Source organism: Hypanus sabinus, chromosome 1 (genome assembly GCF_030144855.1).
Source record: "Hypanus sabinus isolate sHypSab1 chromosome 1, sHypSab1.hap1, whole genome shotgun sequence".
Classification (NCBI taxonomy): Eukaryota; Metazoa; Chordata; class Chondrichthyes; order Myliobatiformes; family Dasyatidae; genus Hypanus; species Hypanus sabinus.
Genome location: NC_082706.1, coordinates 37297437 through 37320651, shown reverse-complemented (window position 1 = coordinate 37320651; position 23215 = coordinate 37297437). Strand labels below are relative to the sequence as shown.

The window sequence follows — 23215 nt, the reverse complement described above, 5'->3', positions numbered from 1 at the left end:
AGCAGCCAGTGGTGCAGTTCCTGACGTTACTTTGGATAGTGCATAATCAGGCACTTGGCAATTGGAGCGGCCATTGTGTGATTGGGCCAGTGTTGGAGTGGGGAGTTCAGGCTTTGGCAAGTGGAGGTGAAGGCTGTAGGTAGGTAATTTGTATTCAATTTTTCTTTCTTATTGCACAGTGAAAGCAGGGGGGTTGCCAAGTAAGATTGTGGAATATTCCCCTTGCGGGAGGAGATGTCAGTGTCCCTGGCGACTATGCCTGCAAGGAGTGCGTCCAGCTACAGCTTCTAGCAGGAACTGAATGAACTCTGTATCATTCAGGAGGCTGAGGACCTGATTGACATGACAAACAGAGAGGGAATTACACCCAAGGTGCCGGGCTCATGAAACTGGGTGACCGTCAGGAGAGGGAAGAGGATAGGCAGCCAGTGCAGAGTACTGTTCCCCTCAGCAACAATTATACTGGACACTGCTTTGGACCTTGCTATGGGGCAGATGTCGTCGTGGCTATCCCTCGAGATCGAGGATGATGGTCTTCGTTCCGTTTCCACAGAGCGAAGACGCCTGTGCGTGTATTTGTTTAACGTGTACTTGATGTTGCACTACAAGAAGCACACGATACTTCACAAATCAACCAACTGGTTCCAATGGCATGGAAACCACGGCGATTGGAGCTGATGGATTTGTTGCGGCCTTCATCCTCCTTCACAGCCGTTGAGTTCAAAGTAACTTCGTCCACCTGTTCCACCGTTGAGGTTTTGGTTGGATTGTTCTTCGTCAGGGACCTCACCCTCGACCTTACCGCCAGGGGTGACCCTACCAGGAGCATAGCTGCAGTTGGCATCGCTCTCCGGATCACAGGACCGCACAAGCTTCTCCACCACGACAAGATGACCAACCACGGAGAAGGGGGAAGATGACCTTGCAGAGTCTTGGTACTGAGTCTCTGAAGAGGAGGGAGGAGAAGAGGACTGCAGTGGTGACAGAGGATTCCATAGTTAGAGGAGCAGACAGGAAAGAGACACCTGGGGGAATGTTCCCTCTCAGGGGCCGGGGTCAGGGACGTCTCAGATCAAGTCCGTAGCATTTTAAAGGAGGAGTGTGAGTGGCTGGAAGTCATCGTACATATTAATACCTCCTCCCCCGCAGTGGTTGCAGGAGTTAACTCAGAGGCTACAGGAAGTGGTTCTCACAGCTTTGGACACCTTTCTTCTTTTCTCAATTTTTCTCTCTGGACCTACTTCGATCGTTGCTTCTCTTCTTTTCAACTTCTTGTCTTCCATTTTCTCGTCTTCTGGAAATCCAAGTAAAGAACATCCACCTGTTCCCCTCTATCCACTGTGCTCGTTATATCCTCAAAGAACTCCAGTACGTTTGTCAAACAGGACCTGGCTTTGCTGATTCCCTGCTGCGTCTGCCTGACGGATCCATTTCTTTCCAGATGCCTCACTATTTCTTCTTTAATGATAGCTTCAAGCATTTTCCCAGCTCCTGATATTAAGCTAACTAGCCCTATGGTTTACCTGCCTTTTTCCTACATCCTTTTTTGAACAGTGGCGAGACATTCACCATCTTCCAATCTGCCATGACCTGCCCAGAGTCCAGAGAATTTTGGTAAATTATCACCAAAGCCACTACTATAACCTCTCCTATTTCTTTCGGTACCCTGGGATGCATTCCATCAGGATCAGGGGACTTGTCTATCTCCAGGCGCACAAGTTTGCTCAGACCTACCTCTTTAGTGATAGCAATTATATTGAGGTCCTCACCTCCCATCACATCCATAACATCTCTCTTTGGCACGTTAGATGTGTCATCCACCGTGAAGAGCAAAATAGTCAATAGGCAATAGGTGCAGAAGTAGACCATTTGGCCCTTCGAGCCTGCACCACCATTCTGAGATCATGTCTGATCATCTACTATCAATACCTGGTTCCTGCCTTGTCCCCATATCCCTTGATTCCCCTATCCATAAGATACCTATCTAGCTCCTTCTTGAAAGCATCCAGAGAATTGGCCTCCACTGCCTTCCGAGGCAGTGCATTCCAGACCCCTACAACTCTCTGGGAGAAGAAGTTTTTCCTTAACTCTGTCCTAAATGACCTACCCCTTATTCTCAAACCATGCCCTCTGGTACTGGACTCTCCCAGTAGCTGGAACATATTTCCTGCCTCTATCTTGTCCAACCCCTTAATAATCTTATATGTTGCAATCAGATCCTCTCTCAATCTCCTTAATTCCAGCGTGTACAAACCCAGTCTCTCTAACCTCTCTGCATAAGACATCCCAGGAATTATCCTTGTGAATCTACGCTGCACTTTCTCTATAGCCATGATGTCCTTCCTTAACTCTGGAGACCAAAACTGTACACAATACTCCAGGTGTGGTCTCACCAGGGCCCTGTACAAATGCAAAAGGATTTCCTTGCTCTTGTACTCCATTCCCTTTGTAATAAAGGCCAACATTCCATTAGCCTTCTTCACTGCCTGCTGCACTTGCTCATTCACCTTCAGTGACTGATAAACAAGGACTCCTAGATCTCTTTGTAGTTCTCCCTTACCTAACTCTACACCGTTCAGAAAATAATCTGCCTTCCTGTTCTTACTCCCAAAGTGGATAATCTCACACTTATTCACATTAAACGCCATCTGCCAAGTATCTGCCCACTCACCCAGCCTATCCAAGTCACCCTGAATTCTCCTAACATCCTCATCACATGACACCCAGCAAACTTGCTGATGTTATTCAAAGCCTCAACTTGCTGAGTCATTCAAAGCCTCAACCATTTCCAGATTCTAGCAGGAATGATGACAGAACAGCAATGGGTGGAGTCTGAAGGTGCAGGGTAGTTACGTCCTGAGATGAATAAGGGAGGATGACACAACCATGGCTGTAAACAGAAGACAAAAACAGCATTAAAGGAAAAGAGAGGGTGTGTAATATAGCAAAAGTTAGAGGGAAGTTAGAGGATTGGGTAGCTTTTCAAAACCAACAGAACGCAACTAAGAAGCCATAAGGAGAGAAGAGATTAAATAAGTCCATAAGATATAGGAGCAGAAGTGAGCCATTTGGCTCATTGAGTCTGCTCTACCATTCAATCATGAGCTGATCCAATTCTTCAGGTCATTCCCACTCCCCTGCCTTCACCCCATACCCTTTGATGCCCTGGCTAATCAAGAACCTATCTATCTCTGCCTTAAATATACCCAATGACTTGGCACATATGAAGATAATATAGCCATAACATAAAAGAGGATACCAAAAGCTTTTTTCAGGTGTAAAAAAGAAGGAAGTGTCGCTATCGGACCGCTGGAAAATTACACTGGAGAAATAACAATGGAGTACAAAGAAATGGTAGACACACCCAATAAATATTTTGCATCAGTCTTCACTGTGAAAGACACTAAAAGTTTGCCAGAAATTCAAGAACATTGGGCTGGTGAGTGTAGTTGCGATTACTAAAGAAAAGGTACTTAGGAAGCTGAAAGATCTGAAGGTGGATAAGTCACCTGGACCAGATGATGTACTCCCCAGGGTTCTGAAAGAGGTGGCTGAAGAGATTGTGGAGACATTAGTAATGATCTTTCAAAGATTACTAGATTCTGGAATGGTTCTGGCGGACTGGAAAATCACAAATGTCACTCCACTCTTTAAGGAGGGAGGGCGACAAAAGAAAGTAAATTATAGACCAATTAGCTTTCGATGTTCGGTTGGTTTCAAAAAGATTCCATCCCCCACCACTCATTCTTCTAACCTCCAGTAAGTGCTGGCTTCAATGGTTGGGAAGATGTTTGAGTCCATTTTTGCAGATGAGGTTTCAGGGATGTAATAGGCTAAAGTCAGCATGGTTTCTTAAGGGGAAATCTTGCCTGACAAATTTGTTTGAATTCTTTGAGAAAATAACTCGCAGGATAGACCAAGGAGAGTCAGTTGATGTACAGAATATTTGTGTTTTCAGGAAGTTTTTGACAAGGTGCCACACATAAACTACTTGTCAAGGTAAGAGCCCATGATATTATGGGGGAGGAACTCCATGGATAGAAGATTAAAACAACACACACAGCAGGCCAGGCAGCATCAACGTTGACAGTGCTTCTCCCTATAGATGCTGCCTGGCCTGCTGTGTTCCAACAGCATTTTGTGTGTGTTGTTTGAATTTCCAGCATCTGCAGATTTCCTCGTGTTTGTTGGATAGAAGATTGACTGGATAAGGGAGTCCATTTCTGCTTGGCTGATGTGACTAGTGGTGTCATGCATAGGCCAGTGTTGGGACCACTTCTTTTCACGTTTTACAGCATGTAAATAATTTCAATGACAGAATTGACGGTCTTATGGCCAAGTTTGCACAGTACAAAGACGTGTGGTGGGGCAGGTACTGCTGAGGAAGCTGGGTGTATGAAGAAGGACTTAGACAGAATGGGAGAATGGGCAAAGAGTGGCAGATGGAATATACTGTAGATAAATGTATGGTTATGCACTTTGGTAGAAGAACGAAAGGCATAGACTATTTTCTAAATGGGGAGAAAGGGACTTGGGAGGCCTTGTGCAGGATTCCCTAAAGGTTAACGTGTAGATTGAGTTGGTGGTAAGGGAGGCAAATGCAATGTTAGCATTCATTTCGAGAGGACTAGAATATAAAAGCATTGGTCAGACCACACTTGGAGCGGTGTGAGCAATTTTGGGCCCCTTATCTAGGAAGCTGTCCTGGTATTGGAAAGGGTCCAGAGGACGTTCACAAGAATGAAATCAGTAATAAGTTTATATGTAAGGAGTTAACGTATGTTAATGTATAAGGAGCGTTTGATGGCTCTGGGCCTGTACTTCCTGAAGATTAGGGGACTGAGTGGTGGTGGTGGGGGGAGGGAAATCTTATTGAAACTTACCGAATATTGAAAGGCCTATGTGACAAGATGGCCCCAGTGACAGCTCACAAAACTACTAGATACTCTTCTTTTTCTGACTGCAGCCTGTAATTTCCCTGTTGAAGACATACATCTGAGCCAAACAATCTGGTGCTTCTGGAGTCTCCTGGGGGATTCGGTGAGGGTGGGAGCAGAGAGTGCCATTGCTGGGGGTGACTGCATCGATTCCTGATGGCAGAACATGACCCTGTGGCCGGCTCCATTACTCCGCGTCGAGCAAGATTAAAATCGTTGAGGATGAGAGTGGGAAACGAACCGGCATTGAGCGCCGTCTGTCTGAATTTGACTGGCTCTCCTCTCTTCCCGCTGCTCCTGATGGGTAAATCAGCCATGATCGACTGGTGGAGCTGACACGATGGGCTGAATGGTCTAATTCTGTTCCTCTGTCTTAGGGTCAAAAAAACAAACATAAACAAAGACTGACAAGCAACCAATATGCAAAAGATAAACTACAAAAAAACAAAAAAAAAATAATAATGTTGTAGAGTCCTTGAAAGTAAGTTGTGGAATCAGTTCAGAGTTGGGTTGAGTGAAGTTATCCATGGTGGTTCAGGAGGCTAATGGTTGGAGGGTAATAACTGTTCCTGATCCTGGTGGTGTGGGACCTAAGACTCTTGTACCTCCTTCTCAGTGGCAGCACAGAGAAGAGAGCATGGCCTGCATGGTGGGGCGCTTGACAATGGATGCTGCTTTCTCTCTCAAGTTCAGAAGAATGAGAGGGGATCTTATAGAAACATACAAAATTTTGGAAAGGATAGATAAGATAGAAGTAGGAAAGTTGTTTCCATTGGTAGATGAGACTAGAACTAGGGGATATTGTCTCAAGGTTCAGGGGAGAAGATTTAGGATGGAGATGAGGAGAAACTGGTTTTCCCAGAGAGTGGTGAATCTGTGGAATCTCTGCCCAGGGAAGCAATTGAGGCTTCTTCACTAAATAAATCTAATAAACAGTGAGATAGGTTTTTACATAGTAAGGGAATTAAGGGTTATGGGGAAAAGGTTGGAAGATGGAGCTGAGTTTACAGACAGATCAGCCATGATCTTATTGAATGGCGGGGCATCTCAATGGGCTGGATGGCCTCCTCCTGGTCCTATTTCTTATGTTCTTGTGTCAACGCTCCTTGTAGATGTGCTCAGTGGTGGAGAGAGCTTTGCCTGTGTTGGACTGGGCTGTATCTACCACTTTCTGTTTCTGGTCATTGATGATTCCACACCAGGCCATGATGCAAACCTTAGAATATTCTCCACTCTGCATCCACAGAAGTTAGGCACATGAATATGCAGGGTAAGGAAAGATATAGATGACATGATGGCGACGGGGATCGGCATCATGTTAAGCACTGAAATTGTGGGCCGAAGGGTCTGTTCCTAGTTTGCTGTAGTGTTCTGTTTTCCCTGTTGAAGGAGATTTGTTCACTTGGATAGTATTATTAAGGGCTCAGTAAAGAAACTCTTGCATTTTCCGGCCCATGTTTTATCAGCTTCTGTATACAGCCATCAGATTGGACACTTGGGACTTTCCAAGGATCGAAGTGCAAATCTATCTCCTGTAATTAGCCATACGGGTCCAGGAAATTGTGTAGAGGCTTAGCAGGTCAGTCAGTATCTGTGGAAGTGGTTAGTGTTTCAGGTGTAGAACCTGTCACCAGAACACATTCCTGCCTGGGACCCTTCAGATCTGAGGAAGGGCTGTGGATCTAAAATGCTAACATTTTCTCTCCCCGTGGACGCTGTCCGATCTGCTGAGCGTTTCATGCATTTTCCGTATTCATTCTGACCTTGCAGTATCTGCAGATCTTTCTAATTGCCATAATTAGACAGTAAATGCCATTTTGAGCCACGGACAAGATAGATCTTATTTAGATCCCTGTAACCTGAGTTATATGGAAAGGTTGAATAGGTTAAGACTTTATTCTCTGGCTTTCCTCCATCTTCAGTGAGAATGAAGACTATTCTCAGCAAGCAGATTGTTGATATCCCTGACAATGTTGACGTGTCCTTGAAAGGCCGTACTGTTGTTGAAAAGGGGCCCCCGAGGAAAATTACGAAGAGAATTTAATCACATCAACTTGGAACTCAGTCTTCTTGGTATCAAGAAGAAAAGATTTCGAGTTGACAAATGGTGGGGTAACAGGAAGGAGTTAGCAACAGTGCGGACAATCTGTAGTCACGTCCAGAACACGATCAAAGGCGTCACAGTGGGTTTCCATTACAAGATGAGATCTGTGTATGCTCATTTCCCTATCTATGTGGTTGTTCAAGAGGCAGGGTCTCGGGTAGAGATCCATAACTTCTTGGGAGAGAAGTATATTCGTAGAGTCTGTGTGAAGCCAGGTGTTACTTGTATTGTTTCCCAGGCCCAGAAAGACGAGCTTGTTCTTGAAGGAAATGATATTGAGCTGGTGTCAAACTCTGCTGCCCTGATCCAACAGGCAACAACAGTCAAAAACAAGGATATTCGAAAGCTCTTGGATGGTATTTACGTCTCTGAGAAGGGTGCAGTGGTTGAGACTTCAGCTTGGATGTAATGGATTAAAGCTGCTCTCATTCAGCAAGCAAAACACAGTGAAGAAGAAGGATATTCGTAAATTCTTGGATGGCATCTACGTGAGCGACAAGGGGACAGTTGTAGCACAGAGTGGAGAAAGAAACTTTATACTGGATAATCAATAAAAACAATGGCTGTTAAAGCTGTTAAATTAAACTCTAATGGCTGAGGGAAAAAGAAGATTTTATTCTCTGGAGCATAGGAGAATGAGCGGAGATTTGACAGAGGGATGCAAAGTTATGAGGGCTATTGATAGGATAAATGCAAGCAGGCTTTTTCCATCTAGGTTGGGTGAGGCTAGAACTAAAGGTCATAGGTTGAGGGTGAAAGGTGAAATATTTCAGGGGAACCTGGGGGGTGGGGGGGCGGTGAACTTCTTCACTCAGAGGGTGGTGTGAGTGTGGAACAAGCTGCCAGCAGAAGTGGCGGATGTGGGTTCGATTGCAACATTTAAGAGAAGTTTGGTTAAGTGCATGGATGGGAGGGGTGTGAGGGCTACGGTCCTGGTGTGGGTCGATGGGACAGTTCAGCATGGACCAGATGGGCTGAAGGGCCTGTTTCTGTGCTGTAGTGCTCTATGATTTTTATGACAACCTGCAAGCGTGGGTCCCTTTCAACAAACAACTCCATCATCAGGATGCCCAAACTCTGAATTGTGTTTTCTAATGGATGTGGAAATCCCCAAGCTGTGTAATAGCATTGTGTCAAAGGTGAAGCATAAATGTGATGAAAGGTGATGAAAGAAGAGGGATGTGACCTTTGGCCAAATTATCTCACCAAGGTATTGGCACTGACTAAACAGAAAACCGTTAAATGTATGAATCAAAGTGATTCAGCAGTGTAGGATTAGCACAGCACACAGGTACACCAGAGACCAGACCAGAGAATCTGGAGCAACGCACAATCTGCTGGAAGAATTACCTCAGAGGAGGAATTCAGTGGGTCAAGCAGCATCTGTGGTGTGGGGGGGGGGGGGGGGGGGTTAAAGGAATTGTTGACATTTTCAGACCGTCATTTCCTCCAGCAGGTTAAGATTCAGATTTGTTCATCCCAGGTATGTCGAGACCTAACGTGTTACTTGTGTTAATCACCAACAAACCAAAGGCCGTGCCGGGACCCAGCCGGTGAGTGTCACCGCACATTCCAGGGCCATCACAGCACACCTATAATGCTCAGCAGAACACTATGAACACCAGAACGGAACAAGACAACCCCCCCTCCCACATCTCCCCGTTGATTCGCACACTCAGACAGCTCTTCATTCCCAGGCCCCGGACTCTCAGATATCGGGCCTCCAACCTCCCGTCCTTGGCCCGGGCTCCTAGATTTGAACTTCGAGCCTCTTGCCTTTGGACTTGCTGATCTATGGACTTCCATCTCCACACCTTGCTGGCCTCTGGCTATCGACCAATACTCCAATGGCTTGCCAATCACGGGTTATTTGTTGCTGATTATGGGTTGCTAGGATTTTTAATGCCCTCCTGCCCTTGGAGACTAGCATTCCAGCAAGGCCAATGGATTTTTATACATTTTGTGGGAGATAGCATCTTGTATCTATTGATCACGCCTTTGTGAAAAAAACACTAGCGTTATGCACCTTGCCTTGTTTTTTTTGCTTTGTTCTGATTTTGTTTTTTTTTGTAAAAATTATGTATTAATTTATGTTTAATTCGTGCTTTTCTTGTAAATGTTGGGTGTCTGATGCTATGTAGTCCTGACGCTGCTTAAGGAAGTTTCTCTGCTGCACTTGTGCGTATAATGTTGAAGTGGACGATGTTTAAAGGGATTCTTCAATGGGATTCAGGGGGTTGTGGACCAAATGCAGGCAACTAGGAGGAGCTCCAGGTCAAAGGGCCAGTCCCCATACTGTTTAACTCTATAACCATAAATGGACTGTGGCCTGCTACACACAGCACAGTACAGGCTCTTCGGCCCAGGATGCAGTGCTGGCTTTTTAACCTACTCCAAGATCAATTTAACCCTTCCCTCCCACATACTCCTCCATTTTTCTATCATCCATGTGCCTGTCTAAGAGTTTCCTAAATGTCCCGACCCCGACTGGATGCCTCTCCCACCATGATATAATGAGCCTACTTTGAAGGACTGTCTTCAAAAGACGACGGGTTAAAGACAGGGATATTATCTCACACTATGTCACGGATGCTGCAATGAACATTACTGTCAGATCTGAGGATAGAAATGATTCACTGAAACTGCTTGGCAAACAGAAAACAAATATTGTTTGAAATCCAGGACCTAGCTGCAATTTAGTTCATAAGCTTGAGGTTCTGCAGAAATCTTGAGCAATGCACACAAGATGCTACGGGAACTCAGCAAACCAGGAAACTGTCGATGTTTCAGGCTGAAATTCTTCATCAGGGCTGAAAATCTAGCCTCCTGCCAGCTGGTCCCCCCCACCTTCTCAATCTGTGTCCTGATGAAGGGTCTCTGCCCGAAACATCGATTATCTGTAGACGCTGTCTGACTGTGGTGAACTACATTTACCCGTCTGGACATGCCCCCCGCTGACTGCTCCTGTGGCTCCTCCCACAGTCCCCTGTATAAAGGTGAATGGAGGCACTGCTCCCCCCTCAGTCTCCAGGATGTTGTGTGGTGGTCTCTTGCAGCTAATAAAAGCCTGTCGTTTGCCTCCCATCTCCGAGAGTTATTGATGGTGCATCAATGACCTGCTGAGTTCCTCCAGCCATTTGTGTGTGTTGGAATTTAATTTGTCTGAGATTGTGTTGTTTTAAAACTTGTTAAATCAAAGATTCAACTGAGATCCTTCAAATGATTGTGAGGATCAGGTTTAATGTCAGTGACATATGTTGTGAAATTTGCTAACTTTGCAGCAGCAGTACATTGCAACGCGTGGTGGTGGTGAACCCGTGGAATTCTTTGCCACAGGCAGCTGTGGAAGCCAAGTCTTTATGTACATTTAAGGCAGAGGCTGATTGATTCTTGATGGGTCAGGGCATGAAGGGATACGGGCAGAAGGCAGGATATTGGGGCTGAGAGGATGGATCAGCCATGATGAAATGGTGGAGCAGACTCGATGGGCCAAATGGTTTAATTCTGCTCCTATATCTTTATGGTCTTATAAGATAGGGAAAACTGTGAATTACAAGTATATATACTAAATAGTTAAATTAAATAAGTAGTGCAAAAACAGGAATAAAAAAAGTAGTGAGGTAGTGTTCGTGGGTTCAATGTTCATTCAGAGATCAGGTGGCAGAGGGGAAGAAGCTGTTCCTGAGTCGCCGAGTGTGTGTCTTCAGACTTCTGTACCTCCTACCTGATGGTAACACTGAGAAAGGGGTATGTCCTGTACAAGAACAAAGACCTGTCCTAGTCTGGGGACCCACCTGCGGTCTTCCAGGAGGGCATAGACAGGACAGTGAGGGGACAAACCCCTCAATGGGTGGGGCTGTACAGGGGACGGGCCAGCCAAAGAGTGTGTGGGTGAAGGGAGGGGGTTCATCCTTCTGAGTGGGGAGGGGAAGGCAAGTGGAGGAGGGTTCAAAAGCTCCAAGGATGGCATTGGTGGTGGTCACCCCAGATGAGTTGGGAACCGTGGAGGGGATGGGAGTGTGTTTGTTCTCACAGGATTGAGGGCAGGAGGAGGAGAAGGGTGAGGGCTGGTCTTTGGGGGTCGCCTATGTGGACGGGGCAGAGTGGGAGGGGAGGGAGGAGGAGTGGTAGTGAATGTGGAGGGAACATGGGGCGGAACGAGTGGGGAAGGAGGGGAGGTGGGGCGGGATCGCCGGCTGCCAGCGCCCGGCCCCAGTCACGGCTGCGGGTCCCGCACGGCAAGCGTTAACCTTGCGCCGCCCGCCCGGGACTCGGCGGCTCGGCTGCGGAGCCGCAGTTCAGCCGGACTGCGGAGGTGTTCCAGCGGAGCCGGAAGGGAGGACGGTCCGAAGGGATCCGCGGGTGCCGGCCGACATCACAGTCCCGACCAAGGCCTTTGGAAGCGGCCCTCCACCCCCTGCTCCCTCCCCAGCAGCTCCGGCCGCCGGCTGCGGGTTCCTCCGGGCCACCGTAGGTAAGTTAGCGGCTCGCTTCTGCCGCATCCCTTCGCGTACAGTCTCGAGGGGCTGAATGGCCTCTCTCCGCTCGGGAGACCAGTCTCCTGCTGTCCCTGAGGAATGGTGTAGGATTGGCCCTACGTGTCAGGGGCCATACACACACACAAAATACTGGAGGAACTCAGCAGGTCGGGCAGCATCCCTGGGGGAAGAAGGGTGTGAGGTGAGGTTTCTGGGATGGGGACAGAGAGGGAAGATTATTTTATTTTATGGTTTAGGAGCACACTGGTTGGTTTAGAGCTTATGAGGTGATAGGTGAAGCTGGATGGTGAGGAGGTGAGCAGGATATGGAGGGAAGAAGGATAGGACAGAGGCTTTTAGGTAATAGGTGGACCATGTGCCTATCATTGCTTCCCCATCTGCTCCCACCCCATTCCCTCCCTACAGACTGCGATATCCTGCTAACCTTTTCTGTTCTTTTTCAGTTGTAGAGCACCACAGTACAGAAGCAGGGTTTTCGGCCTGTCTAGTGCATGCCAGCCTGACCTCCTGCCTAATCCCATCGACCTGCACCCAGAACATAGCCTTCCATAACTTTCCCATCCATGTCCAAACTTCTCATGCATTACAACTGAACCCACACCCACTGCTTCTACCGGCAGCTTGTTCCACACTCACACCACCCTGAGAGAAGAAATTCTCCCTCAGATTCCCCTTAAAAATTTCTGCTTTCACCCACCCATGGCCCCTAGTTCTAGTCCTATCCAATGTGACTGGGGAAAAGCCAGCAGGCATTTACCCTATATGTACCCATCACAATTTCAAATATCTCTATAACTTCTCCTTATTCTCCTAGTGAAGGGTCTGGGGTCTTGGCCCCAAAATGCTTTTCGCTCCACAGACGCTGGTCAGGCTGCAGAGTTTTACCCCTCAAAAGCTCAATCGACTGTTTCCATTATCTCTACCAGTACAGCTTGTAAAGACTCATGGTGTTTTTAAAAAAAAATCACATTTCCCCTCTGTCTTTCAGCTGTCTCTTACAGTTTATTGAAAGTTATTAATTTTATTACTGTAAAATTTTACGTTCAGTTTACTACCATATGCACAGGTGCAATGAGGACTTACCTGCAGCAGCATCACTGGCGCAGAGTGTCACTTAAAAAGCACTCATAAGAAAAACAAAAATTAAACAAATTATGTGCAGTCTTTTTACAAGAAAAAGTCAGATTCAGATCTGAATCTTCAGGTGAGCTTTATTTATCAAATGTGCAATAAAACACACAGTGAAAAGCATCATTTGCGCTAACAACCCACGTAGCTGGGGGCAGCCCATCTCGGATCGCAAGACCCTGCAGCGGATAGTGAGGTCAGCTGAGAAGACCATCGGGGTCTCTCTTCCCGCCATTACAGAACACACACTGCACCCACAAAGCAAACAGCATTATGAAGGACCCCATGCACCCCTCACACAAACTCTTCTCCCTCCTGCCGTCTGGCAAAAGGTACCGAAGCATTCGGGCTCTCACGACCAGACTGTGCAACAGTTTCTTCCCCCAAGCTATCAGACTCCTCAATACTCTAGAGTCTAGACTGACATCTACATAGTTTATTATTACATTGTAATTTGTCCTCTACTGTGCCTATTGTCTTGTTTATAATTATTGTACTGCCCTGCACTGTTTTGTGCTCTTTATGTAGTCCTGTGCAGGTCTGTAGTCTAGTGCAGTTTTTATGTTGTTTTATGTAGTCTAGTGTAGCCTTGTGCTGTCTCACATAGTCCAGTGTAGTTTTGTGTTGTTTCATGTAGCACCAGAGTCCTGGAGGAACGTTGTTTTGTTTTTACTGTGTGCTCTACCAGCAGTTTATGGTCGAAATGACAATAGACTGACTTGACTCACTCTGGCACTGACAAAGCATGCCCACAATGTCCGGCAGAACACACCCACCCACTCACACACACAGACAGGCCGCCAAACCCGGGACAGGTCACCTCCAGGCCTACAGTAGACCCGCAGAACGCAATTACATAAAGTCCATTTCAATACCAGGTGGTCACTGTGTTGCTAGGCCGTAATGATTAGTCGAATTAACTCTTCCGGGGCTTCAGGACGGGTACAGGTAGTGAAAACAAACTCTGCCATCTTCTTCAGGGATGGATTCATCAGTTATAATCGATACCTGTCCCTGGCTTGATGAGTTTATCAATTATATACGCCGGAAAAGCACCAGATCCTTTTTCCATAACAGTCCTTCTTCCACCAGGCCACTGGACTGCTTAATTCATGCTGACACTACTGTATTTCTATGTTATATTGACTATCCTGTTGTAAATAATATTTATTGTAAATTACTATAATTGCACATTTGAACATGAAGATTTTTACTCCTCACATATCCAAGGATGTAAGTAATAAAGTCAAGTCAGTTCGATTCGGTGAGGTCTGTCATAATCACAAAGAACTGTGCAGATGCTGGAAATCTAGAGTAGTGAGGCTGAGTAAGCCATGGCTTTTCTCTTTGGAGTCGAGGAGGGTGAGGGGTGACTTGCTAGAGGTGTATAAGATGACATGAGGCATAATTAGAGCCAGCACCTGTTCCCAGGGTAAAAAAGGGGCAGAATTGTAATGTGATTGGAGGATGAGAGAAGCAGGGTTTTATTCTACACAGAAAGCAGTGGGTGTGTGGGACTTGCTGCCGGGAGTGGTGGTAGAGGCAGATCCATGAGGGACACTTCAGAGACTCTTAGACAGGAACATTGATGATGGAAAAATTAAGGGCTATGTGGGAGTGAAGGGTTAAATTGTCCTCTGAGGAGGTTGAAAGGTTGGCATAACATCATGGGCTGAAGGATCTGTGTTATGCAGCAAAATTCAAGTTTGAAGTTCAAGTTTGTTGTCATTTACCAACACAATTCAGCTAAATGAAACATCGTTCCTCTGGGGCCAGGGTGCAAAACACACAGTACATAAATCACACACAGCACAGATAATATTAACATATTTACAGACTTTCTGTAGATGTCACACACAGAATGCTGCTGGAACCCTGCAGGTCAGGCAGCATCTGTGGAAATGAATGAACAGTTGACACTTCAGACTGAGAGTCCTCAGGACTGGGAAGGGACGGGGAAGAGGGTGGCAGGAGGGGAAGGACGACCAGCTAGAAAGTAATAGTTGAAGCCAGGTGGGTGGGAAAGGTAAAGGGCTGGAGACGGGGGAATCTGATGGGAAGAGGAGGGGGCGCTAGGGGGAAGTGGGGACCACAGAGTGGGGCATAGAAGAAAAGGGAAGGGAGAGGGGGAAATCATTGGAAGGAGGAACCGATGTTGCTGCCATCAGGTTGGAGGCTCCCTAGATGGAATATGAGGTGTTACTCCTCCACCCTGAGAGTACCCTCGTCGTGGCAAAAGGGGAGGCCATGTCAGCGGCTGGAGGTGATCTAGACAGAATGCTCTTCCATCCTGAGAGTGGCCTTATTGTCCCGAATGTTGGAATGGGAATGGGGACAGTAATTCAAATGGCTGGCCCCTGGGAAATTCTGCTTTTGGCGGACAGAGTGGAGGTGCTCGACTAAGTGGTCCCCCAGTTTACAGCGGTTCTCGCCAATGTAGAGAAGCACTGGATACAATAGACAACCCCCAACAGGCTCGCAGGTGAAGTGTTGCCTCATCGGGGACCCTGAGGGGGTGAGTGGGCAGGTTTAGCATTTCTGTCGTTTGCAGGGGTGCGTGCCAGGAGGGACATTAGTGGGGAAGGGTGAATAGACAAGGGAATCATGGAGAGCACAATTCCTGAGGAAAGCTGAGAGTGGGAAGGTAAAGATGTGTTGGTGGTAGTGTCTTGCTGAAGATGGTGGAGATTGCGGAGAGTATTGTGTTGGATGCCTCCGCAGATGAGGCAACTCTTCACCTGTTGGGGGTTGTCTGTTGTTCCTGGTGCTCCTGATGCGGCCTCCTCTACATTGGCGAGACCCGTCGTAAATTGGGGGACCACTTCGTCGAGCACCTCTGCCCCATCTGCCAAAAGTGGAATTTCCCATTACCCAACCAGTTGAATTCCTGTTCCCATGCCCGTTCCAACATTTCGGGCCATGGTTCTTCTGCCGTGATGAGGCCACTCTGAGGGTGGAGGTGCAACACCTCATATTCCGTCTGGATAACCTCCAGCCTAACGGCATGAATGTTCATCTCTCCTGTCGGTAATTTATTTTCACTCCCCCTTTCCTCTTCTCTGTTTCCTACACTGGCCTCTTTACCTCTTCTCCTCACCTACCTATCACCTCCTCCTCATGCTTCTCCTTCTTCCCTTTCTCCCACGGTCCACTCTCCTCTCCTATCAGATTCCTTCTTCTCCAGCCCTTTACCTTTCCCACCCGTCTCCTCCCCCTGGTGTCCCTCCTCCTTCCCTTTCTCCCATGGTCCACTCTCCTCTCCGATCAGATTCCTTCTGCTCCAGCCCTTTACCTTCCCCATCTACCTGGCGTCACCTATCATCTTCCAGCTTGATTTCCTTCCCCTCCTGCCACCTTTCCATTCGGGTACCTTTCCCCTTCTTTCCTGGTCCTGAAGGGGATGGTCTCGGCCCGAAATGTCAACTGTTTATTCATTTCCATCGGTCCTGCCTGACCTGCTGAGTTCCTCCAGCATTTTGCGTGTGTTGCCCTGGATATGCAGAGTGTCGTGTTTATTCTGTAGACATACAAGCTGTCATGAAGTGCGTACACTGTATGAGATACAGTTAAAGCATACAACAGTATGGTGCTACTGGTGCTATCATAGTGTGTACCGGGCTGTAGCAGGGTGTTCAGAAGTATCACAGGTCGGGGAGAAGAAGCTGTTACCCAGCCTAACAGTCCTTGTTCTCGTACTGTGGTACCTCCTCCCTGACGGTAGGGGGTCAAAGAGACTGTGGGACAGATGAGAAGGGGCTCTCAACGATTCCATGTTCTGCATTCTAAGCTCTCGGTAATGAAAGTGTTGAGTTCTATATGAGGGCAGCAGGCTCCACTGGCTGATGTACTGGATAAACAGTTGGGAGAGTGAGCTCAGCCAGGATCAAAATAGATTACTATCCCGTGAGAAGACAGGCAGAGCCTGGGCCTACGTGAGTGCTGACAGCAACGTCCCGGATGTGAAGGACGTGAGTGGGGTTGAAGTTGTTGGATGTGAGGACAAGTGCCTCGTGGGTCAGCGGTAGGATCACCGTTCACAGGGCGACGTGAGAGCGTGGCGGTTAGTGCAGCACCAGTGACCCGGGTTCAATTCCTGTCGCTGTCTGTAAGGAGCCTGTAGGTTCTCCCCGTGACCACGTGGGCTTCCTCCAGGTGCTCTGGTTTCCTCTCACAGTCAAAGGTGTACAGTTTAGAAGGTTAATTGGTCACATCAATAATTGTGCTTGTTGGGCCTATTACCCTGCTGTCAAGTCATGTCAAGTTTATTGAAATTTAACTATATGCATGTATATAACATATAGAATCTATATGGGAATGAGGCAACATTTCTCCAAATCTGGGTGTAAAGCACAGTAGTACACATAACACACGATAATTTACGAAGGCAAGGATAAAATCTACAGGTGAATCACAAATAAATAACAAACTAAAGTGCATTAAGAGTCCGCAGGTGATAATTTTGTGTGTAGCTCCAGATTACATACAAGGAAGATTTTAAGGAACTTACTCCGTATAATGAGACCATAAGACATAGAAGCAGAATTAGACCATTCAGCAGTTTGAGTCTGCTTTATTATTCCAAAATCCTCTCCACGTCCTTTCAATATTCAGTAGATTTCAATGAGATCCCTATCCCTATCCTTCTTCTAAACTCCAGGTGAATGCAGGTCTGGAGCCATCAAATATTCCTCATATGTTAAGACCATCATTCCCAGGATAATTCTCGTGAACTGTCTCTGGACCCTCTCCAATGCCAGCACATCCTTTCTTAGATAAGAGGCCCAAAACTACTTTCAATATCTGAATGTGGTCTGACCAATATCTAGTAAAGCCTTAGGCTTTATAAGAAGGTTCCTCCAGATTATACAGGTAGTTTAAGAAAGTTAGTCCAGATTACAGCTTCAAAGTTCTAAGTAAATTTACAAAGTACAAATTACAAATTGAAAATGTCACTCCACTCTTCAAGAAGAGAGAGAGGCAGAAGAAAGGAAACTAGGCCAGTTAGTCTGACTTCAGTGGTTGGGAAGATGTTGGAGTCGATTATTAAGGATGAGGTCTCGGGATACTTGGAGGCACATGATAAAATAGGCCATAATCAATATGGTTTCCTCAAGGGGAAATCTTGCCTGACAAATCTGTTGGAATTCTTTGAAGAAATAACAAGCAGGATAGACAAAGGGAACAGGCTAATGTTGTGTACTTGGATATTCAGAAGGCCTTTGACAAGGTGCTACACACAAGGCTGCTTAACAAGCCATGAGCCCATGTTACTACAGGAAAGATTCTAGCATGAATAAGGCAGTGGCTGATTGGCAGGAAGCAAGGAGTGGGAATAAAGGGAGCCTTTTCTGGTTGGCTGCCGGTGACTAGTGGTTTCTGCAGGGTCTGTGTTGGTACCGATTCTTTTTACTTCATATTGTCAATGATTTGGATGATGGAACCGATGACTTTGTTGCAAAGTCTGCAGATGAGATGAAGATTGATGGTGGGTAGTTTCGAGGAAGTAGAGAGGCTACAGAAGGACTTAGACTGATTAGGAGAATGGACAAAGAAATAACATGGAATACATTGTATGATCATGCACTTTGGTAGAAGAAATGAAAAGTTGACTATTTTCTAAATGGAGAGAAAATACAAAAAAACTGAGGCACAAAGAGACTTGGGAGTCCTTGGGCAGGAATCCCTAAAGGTTCATTTGCAGGTTGAGCCTGTGTTGAGGAAGACAAATGCAATGCTAGCATTTATTTCGCGAGGACTAGACTATAAAAGTAAGGATGTAATGTTGAGGTTTTATAAAGCACTGTTGAGGCTTCAGGGAGTATTGTGAGCAGCTTTGGGCCCCTTATCTTTGAAAGGATGTGCTGAAACTGGAGAGGGTTCAAAGGAAGTTCACGAAAATGATTCCAGGATTGAATGGCTTGACATACGAAGAGCATTTGATGGCTCTAGACCTGTATTCACTGGAATTCAGAAGAATGAGGGGTGATCCCATTGAAACCCATCGAAGGGTGAAAGGCCTTAATAGAGTGGATGTGGAGAGGTTGTTTTCTATGATGGAAGAATTTAAGACCAGAGGACACAGTCTCAGTATAGAGGGGCGTCCTTTTAGATTGGGGATGTGTAGGAATTTCTTTAGCCAAAGTGCACTGATTCTGTGGAATTCTTTGCCACAGGCAGTTGTGGAGGCCAAGTCTGTATGTATATTTAAGGCAGAGGTCGATAGATTCTTGGTTAGTTAGGGAATTATGGGTTGAAAGCAGGAGGCCGGAGCTGAAGGGAAAATTGGATCAGCCATGATGAAATGGCAAACAGATGCGACAGGCCAAATGGCCCAATTCTGCTTCTATATCTTATGGTCTTGTGGTCTTACATATAGATAACGATATATCATCCTGAGATTCATTTTTGTGACATACTCTATAAATCCATAATAGAATAATAACCATAACAGAATCAATGAAAGACTGCACCAACTTGGGTGTTCAACCTATGTGCAAGATAACAAACTGTGCAAATACAAAATAAAAATAATAGTAATAATAATAAATAAATAAGCAATAAATATCGAGAACATGAGATTAAAAGTCCTTGAAGGTGAGTCCAGAGAACATTTCAATGATGGGGCAAGTGAAGTTTACCCCTCTGGTTCTAGAGCCTGATGATTGAGGGGTAATAACGGTTCCTGATCCCAATGGTGCAAGTCCTGAGGCTCCTGTACCTCCTTCCTCATGGAGCAGTGAGAAGAGAGCATGGCCTGTGTGGTGAGGGTCCTCGATGATGGACGCTGCTTTCCTGCGACAGTGCTCCATGTGGATGTGCTCAATGTGGGGAGGGTTTTGCCCGTGATGGACTGGGCCATATCCACTACCTTTTGTTGGATTTACCATTCAAGGGGATTGGTGTCTCCATACCGGGCTGTGATGCAGCCAGTCAATACATACTCCACTACACACCTGTAAAGGTTTGTCAGAGTTTTAGATGCCATGCTGAATCTTTGCAAACTCTTAAGGAAGTAGAGGTGCTGCCATGCTTTCCTGGCAATTGCCCTGGTGTGCAGGTGAAGGGGGAGTGTGGAGCAAGAGCTGTGGCTGCAGATTCCAGAGTCCGTCCACAGACACATAGCTGGTTTGAGCTGCTCTGCAATGGGTAAATCAGGCAGTGACTCAGGTTTGTTTTCCCCTTCTCAGGAGGCCGCCGATGGTGTGGAGGAGGTGCGGGCGACACCGATAGTCTCCTTCCTCCGTTCACGCCGGAGCGTACGAAGAGCAGGGGGGTGGGTTGAGGGAGGAGGCCTCCCACCCCCCCCCCCCCCCACATCATTGCCCTCGAGGAAGGCCACCTGTTGCCGCGTGCCCAGGCTTTTCGAAGGATGGACTGGCAGCTGAACGGGACGGTGAGGTTCCTGCACTCCTCCTGGTTGAACACGTCGCTGCTGGTGGAGCATTTCTCCCTCTGCTCGGACCCTGTGAGCAGCACCACCTTTCTGCTCATGGCCTACAGCGCGGTGATGGCGGTGGGGCTCATCGGCAACACCTGCCTCGTCCTGGTCATCGCCCGGCAGCGGGAGATGCGTAACGTCACCAACGTCCTGATCGCCAACCTGTCTTGTTCGGACATCCTCATCTCCATCATTTGCCTGCCCGTGACGGTCATCTACACCATGATGGACCGCTGGATCCTGGGCGCCCTGCTGTGCAAGCTGACCCCGTTTGTCCAGAGCACGTCCATCACCGTCTCCGTCCTCTCGCTGGTCCTGATCGCCTTGGAGAGGCACCAGCTCATCATCAAGCCCACCGGCTGGAAGCCGACGGTGGGGCACGCCTACTTGGCAGTGGCCATCAGCTGGCTGGTGGGGTGTTTCATCTCCTTGCCCTTTGTGTCCTTCAATGTTCTAACCAGCGACCCCTACGCCAACATCTCCTTCCTCCCGGAGGAGCTGGTCGAGCAGGTGGCCTGCATCGAGCGCTGGGCCTCGGAGCGCCAGAAGCTGGCCTACACCACCTGCCTCCTGGTCTTCCAGTACGGCCTGCCGCTGCTCCTGATGGTCACTTGCTACTTCCGCATCTTCCTGCGCCTGCGCCGGCGGCGGGAGATGGTGGACCGCCCCCGGGACAGCAACCGCCGGGTCAGCCACAGCTGCAGGGTGAACATCATGCTGGCCTCCATCGTTGTGGCCTTCGGCCTGTGCTGGATGCCTCTCACCATCTTCAACACTGTCTTCGACTGGGACCATGAGGCCATCTCTGTCTGCCACCACAACCTCATCTTCTCTCTCTGCCACCTGACGGCCATGCTGTCGACTTGTATCAACCCCATCATCTACGGCTTCCTCAACGCCAACTTCCAGAAGGAGGTGAAGGCCTTGCTGTACCGGTGTCGCTGTGGCGGCTCCTCGGAGAGGTACGAGAGCTTCCCGCTGTCCACCGTCAACACTGAGCTGTCCAAGGCCTCCCTGCACCAGGGCTGCCCTAACAACGTCTAAACTCTCAGCTCGGATTTCTGGAAGGCCTTTGACAGATGTATGAGAAGGTCTTTGACAAGGTCAGCACATGAAGCTGCTAATCAAGAGCCCATAGTATTACAGAAAATATTCTTGCACGGACAGAGGATTGGCTGACTGGCAGAAGGCAAAGAGTGGGAATAAAGGGGGCCTTTCCTCCTTGTCATGTTGGTGTTGGGTCCTCCACTTTGCACCTTATATCAATGATCTGGATCATGGAATCAGTTTCTTTGTGGACGATACAAAGGTAGGTGCAGGGAGTGGGTAGTGTAAAGAAATCAGGGAGGCTGTAGAAGGATTTAGACAGATTGGTAGAATGGGTAAAGAAGTGGGAGATGGAATGCAGTGTAGGGAAATGTATGATCATGCACTTTGGTAGAAAGGATAAAGGTGTAGACTGCTTTCTAAGCAGCAAGCGAATTCAGAATTTGGGGGTGCAAATAGGACTTGAGAGTCCTTGTGCAGGATTCCCTAAAGGACTGGTGGATCAATTGACCACCATCGCCCGCGAGACTGGCTGTACTGCCCATCAAGTCCGTGTCCGGATTTACAATTGAAAGACTGCATTTGGTATCTGCATGTCGCCAGAGGATGCTTTATACGACTGAAGATCAGCTGGGTGGGGGCTGGCTGAATTACCCACCCTGGACATCATGCCCCAGTCAGGCAGAGGAACCGGGGCAGTTGGGGAGGAGGAATGAGAGTTACTTCACGTCTTCTGCAGACGGGGCTGTAGCTGTCCAGTTCCCAGGGGCCTCACTTGGGTCAGAGGCTTAATGGAGCTTCGGTCGTCCAGGATCGAGGATCAACTTTATTCACCGTAGATGTACTCGGAATTTACTGTGGCGTGTTGGTGCGAGTCGCAACATTTGACAATTACAAGGAACGAAGAATCGTACAGGGATAAAGTTCAAGTATGGACCGGGAATATAATAAATATAAATACCAGCATGTAATTACAATGAGACCAGCTTTATAAAAAGTGGTTCAAAGTGTTTACAGTGCAGTGTAATGGCGAAGAGGGGGTGGGGTCTCACTAGAATTGTTGAACAGACTAACTGGGGGAGAAAACTTTTAAGAAGGCGTGGTGTTTATTTTATTAGCCCTATGATGCTTTCCAAAGTGGAGTTTTACGAAGAGCTAGTTTGCAAGGTGGGTGGTTTCCACAATGATTCTTCCTGCCCACTGGAAACGCAGAAGCCCTCCGGTGGTGGCCATTGAGCTGGCTGGCGCCCGGAGGTGCTCTGCAAGGGTCAGGGGGTAGGGGGTTTCTGGATGGCTCGGGGGGTTGCTCTCCTCAGGCCAAGGATGTCAAGGGAGTCCGCTCTTTGCCCTGATGTTAAAATGGAGTCACCTCAGTGGGGCCACGTTATGTTCGTAGGTTGCATGCTGTTTAATCATTTTTGTTCAGCTTGTGTGCTTGCTGTTGGACTTCCCATGTTAAACAAAGAGCCTTCACTTGCTGTGTCTTGCCAGAAGATTTTAAACCAGGTTATCTATAAATATGTTAAGTGCAGAAAAATCAGGAAGGCCTAGAACACAGGCTCGGAGGCCTCTGGCCTGCGTTCAGCATTTGGAGTCTGTAACCCAACCTGGAGCAGAGCGGGAAGGGTCAGTAACTCACTTTCTCTACCAAAGAGCAACCAGGAAACTTGGATTATATAAACACAGCTGCACGGAAATAATCTTTGACTGCTGAGGAGAGTTGGGAAAGCTGCACCCTTTCAAGAAAAAAACCTTAAAATGCATGCAAATATCCTGTAGATACTCTGGTGTTTTTCCTCACTTAGGCCGGTCTTGAAGAGGCCGAGACACGCCTGGGAGCCTCCTTCGGTGAGGGCCGGCCGATGTGGTGAATGAGAATGGGGGAAGGGGGCAGGAGCTCGAACAATGAGGGCAGCTGATTGTGGCTCACCCTCAGAGTATGCGTCTGTGTTTGTAAATATTTTAAATCTCCTATCTATGGACAAATGATTGTTTAATTAAAGTTCTATAACGACTCAACGTCCATTAAAATTTACCACACTGAAATAATTTATGTATTTCT

At 47.4% G+C, this 23215-nt stretch overlaps 1 protein-coding gene and 1 pseudogene across 2 annotated transcripts; both read left to right on the top strand.

The window, feature by feature from the left end:
- Positions 1 to 6864: 6864 nt before the first annotated feature.
- LOC132393323 (large ribosomal subunit protein uL6-like) lies at positions 6865 to 7598 on the top strand (annotated as a pseudogene).
- Positions 7599 to 10702: 3104 nt separating this feature from the next.
- Positions 10703 to 23193, top strand: LOC132393040 (neuropeptide Y receptor type 1-like). 2 transcript variants are annotated; one of them, XM_059967782.1, is made up of 2 exons: positions 10703 to 10788; positions 19856 to 23193. In XM_059967782.1, the coding sequence occupies exon 2, from the start codon at positions 20038 to 20040 to the stop codon at positions 21148 to 21150; it is 1113 nt and encodes a 370-aa protein (XP_059823765.1). In that variant the 5' UTR covers positions 10703 to 10788; positions 19856 to 20037; the 3' UTR covers positions 21151 to 23193. The 2 variants fall into 2 exon arrangements, with proteins under 2 accessions (XP_059823765.1, XP_059823756.1); XM_059967773.1 differs by lacking the exon at positions 10703 to 10788 and adding an exon at positions 11212 to 11515.
- The last annotated feature ends 22 nt before the right edge of the window (positions 23194 to 23215 follow it).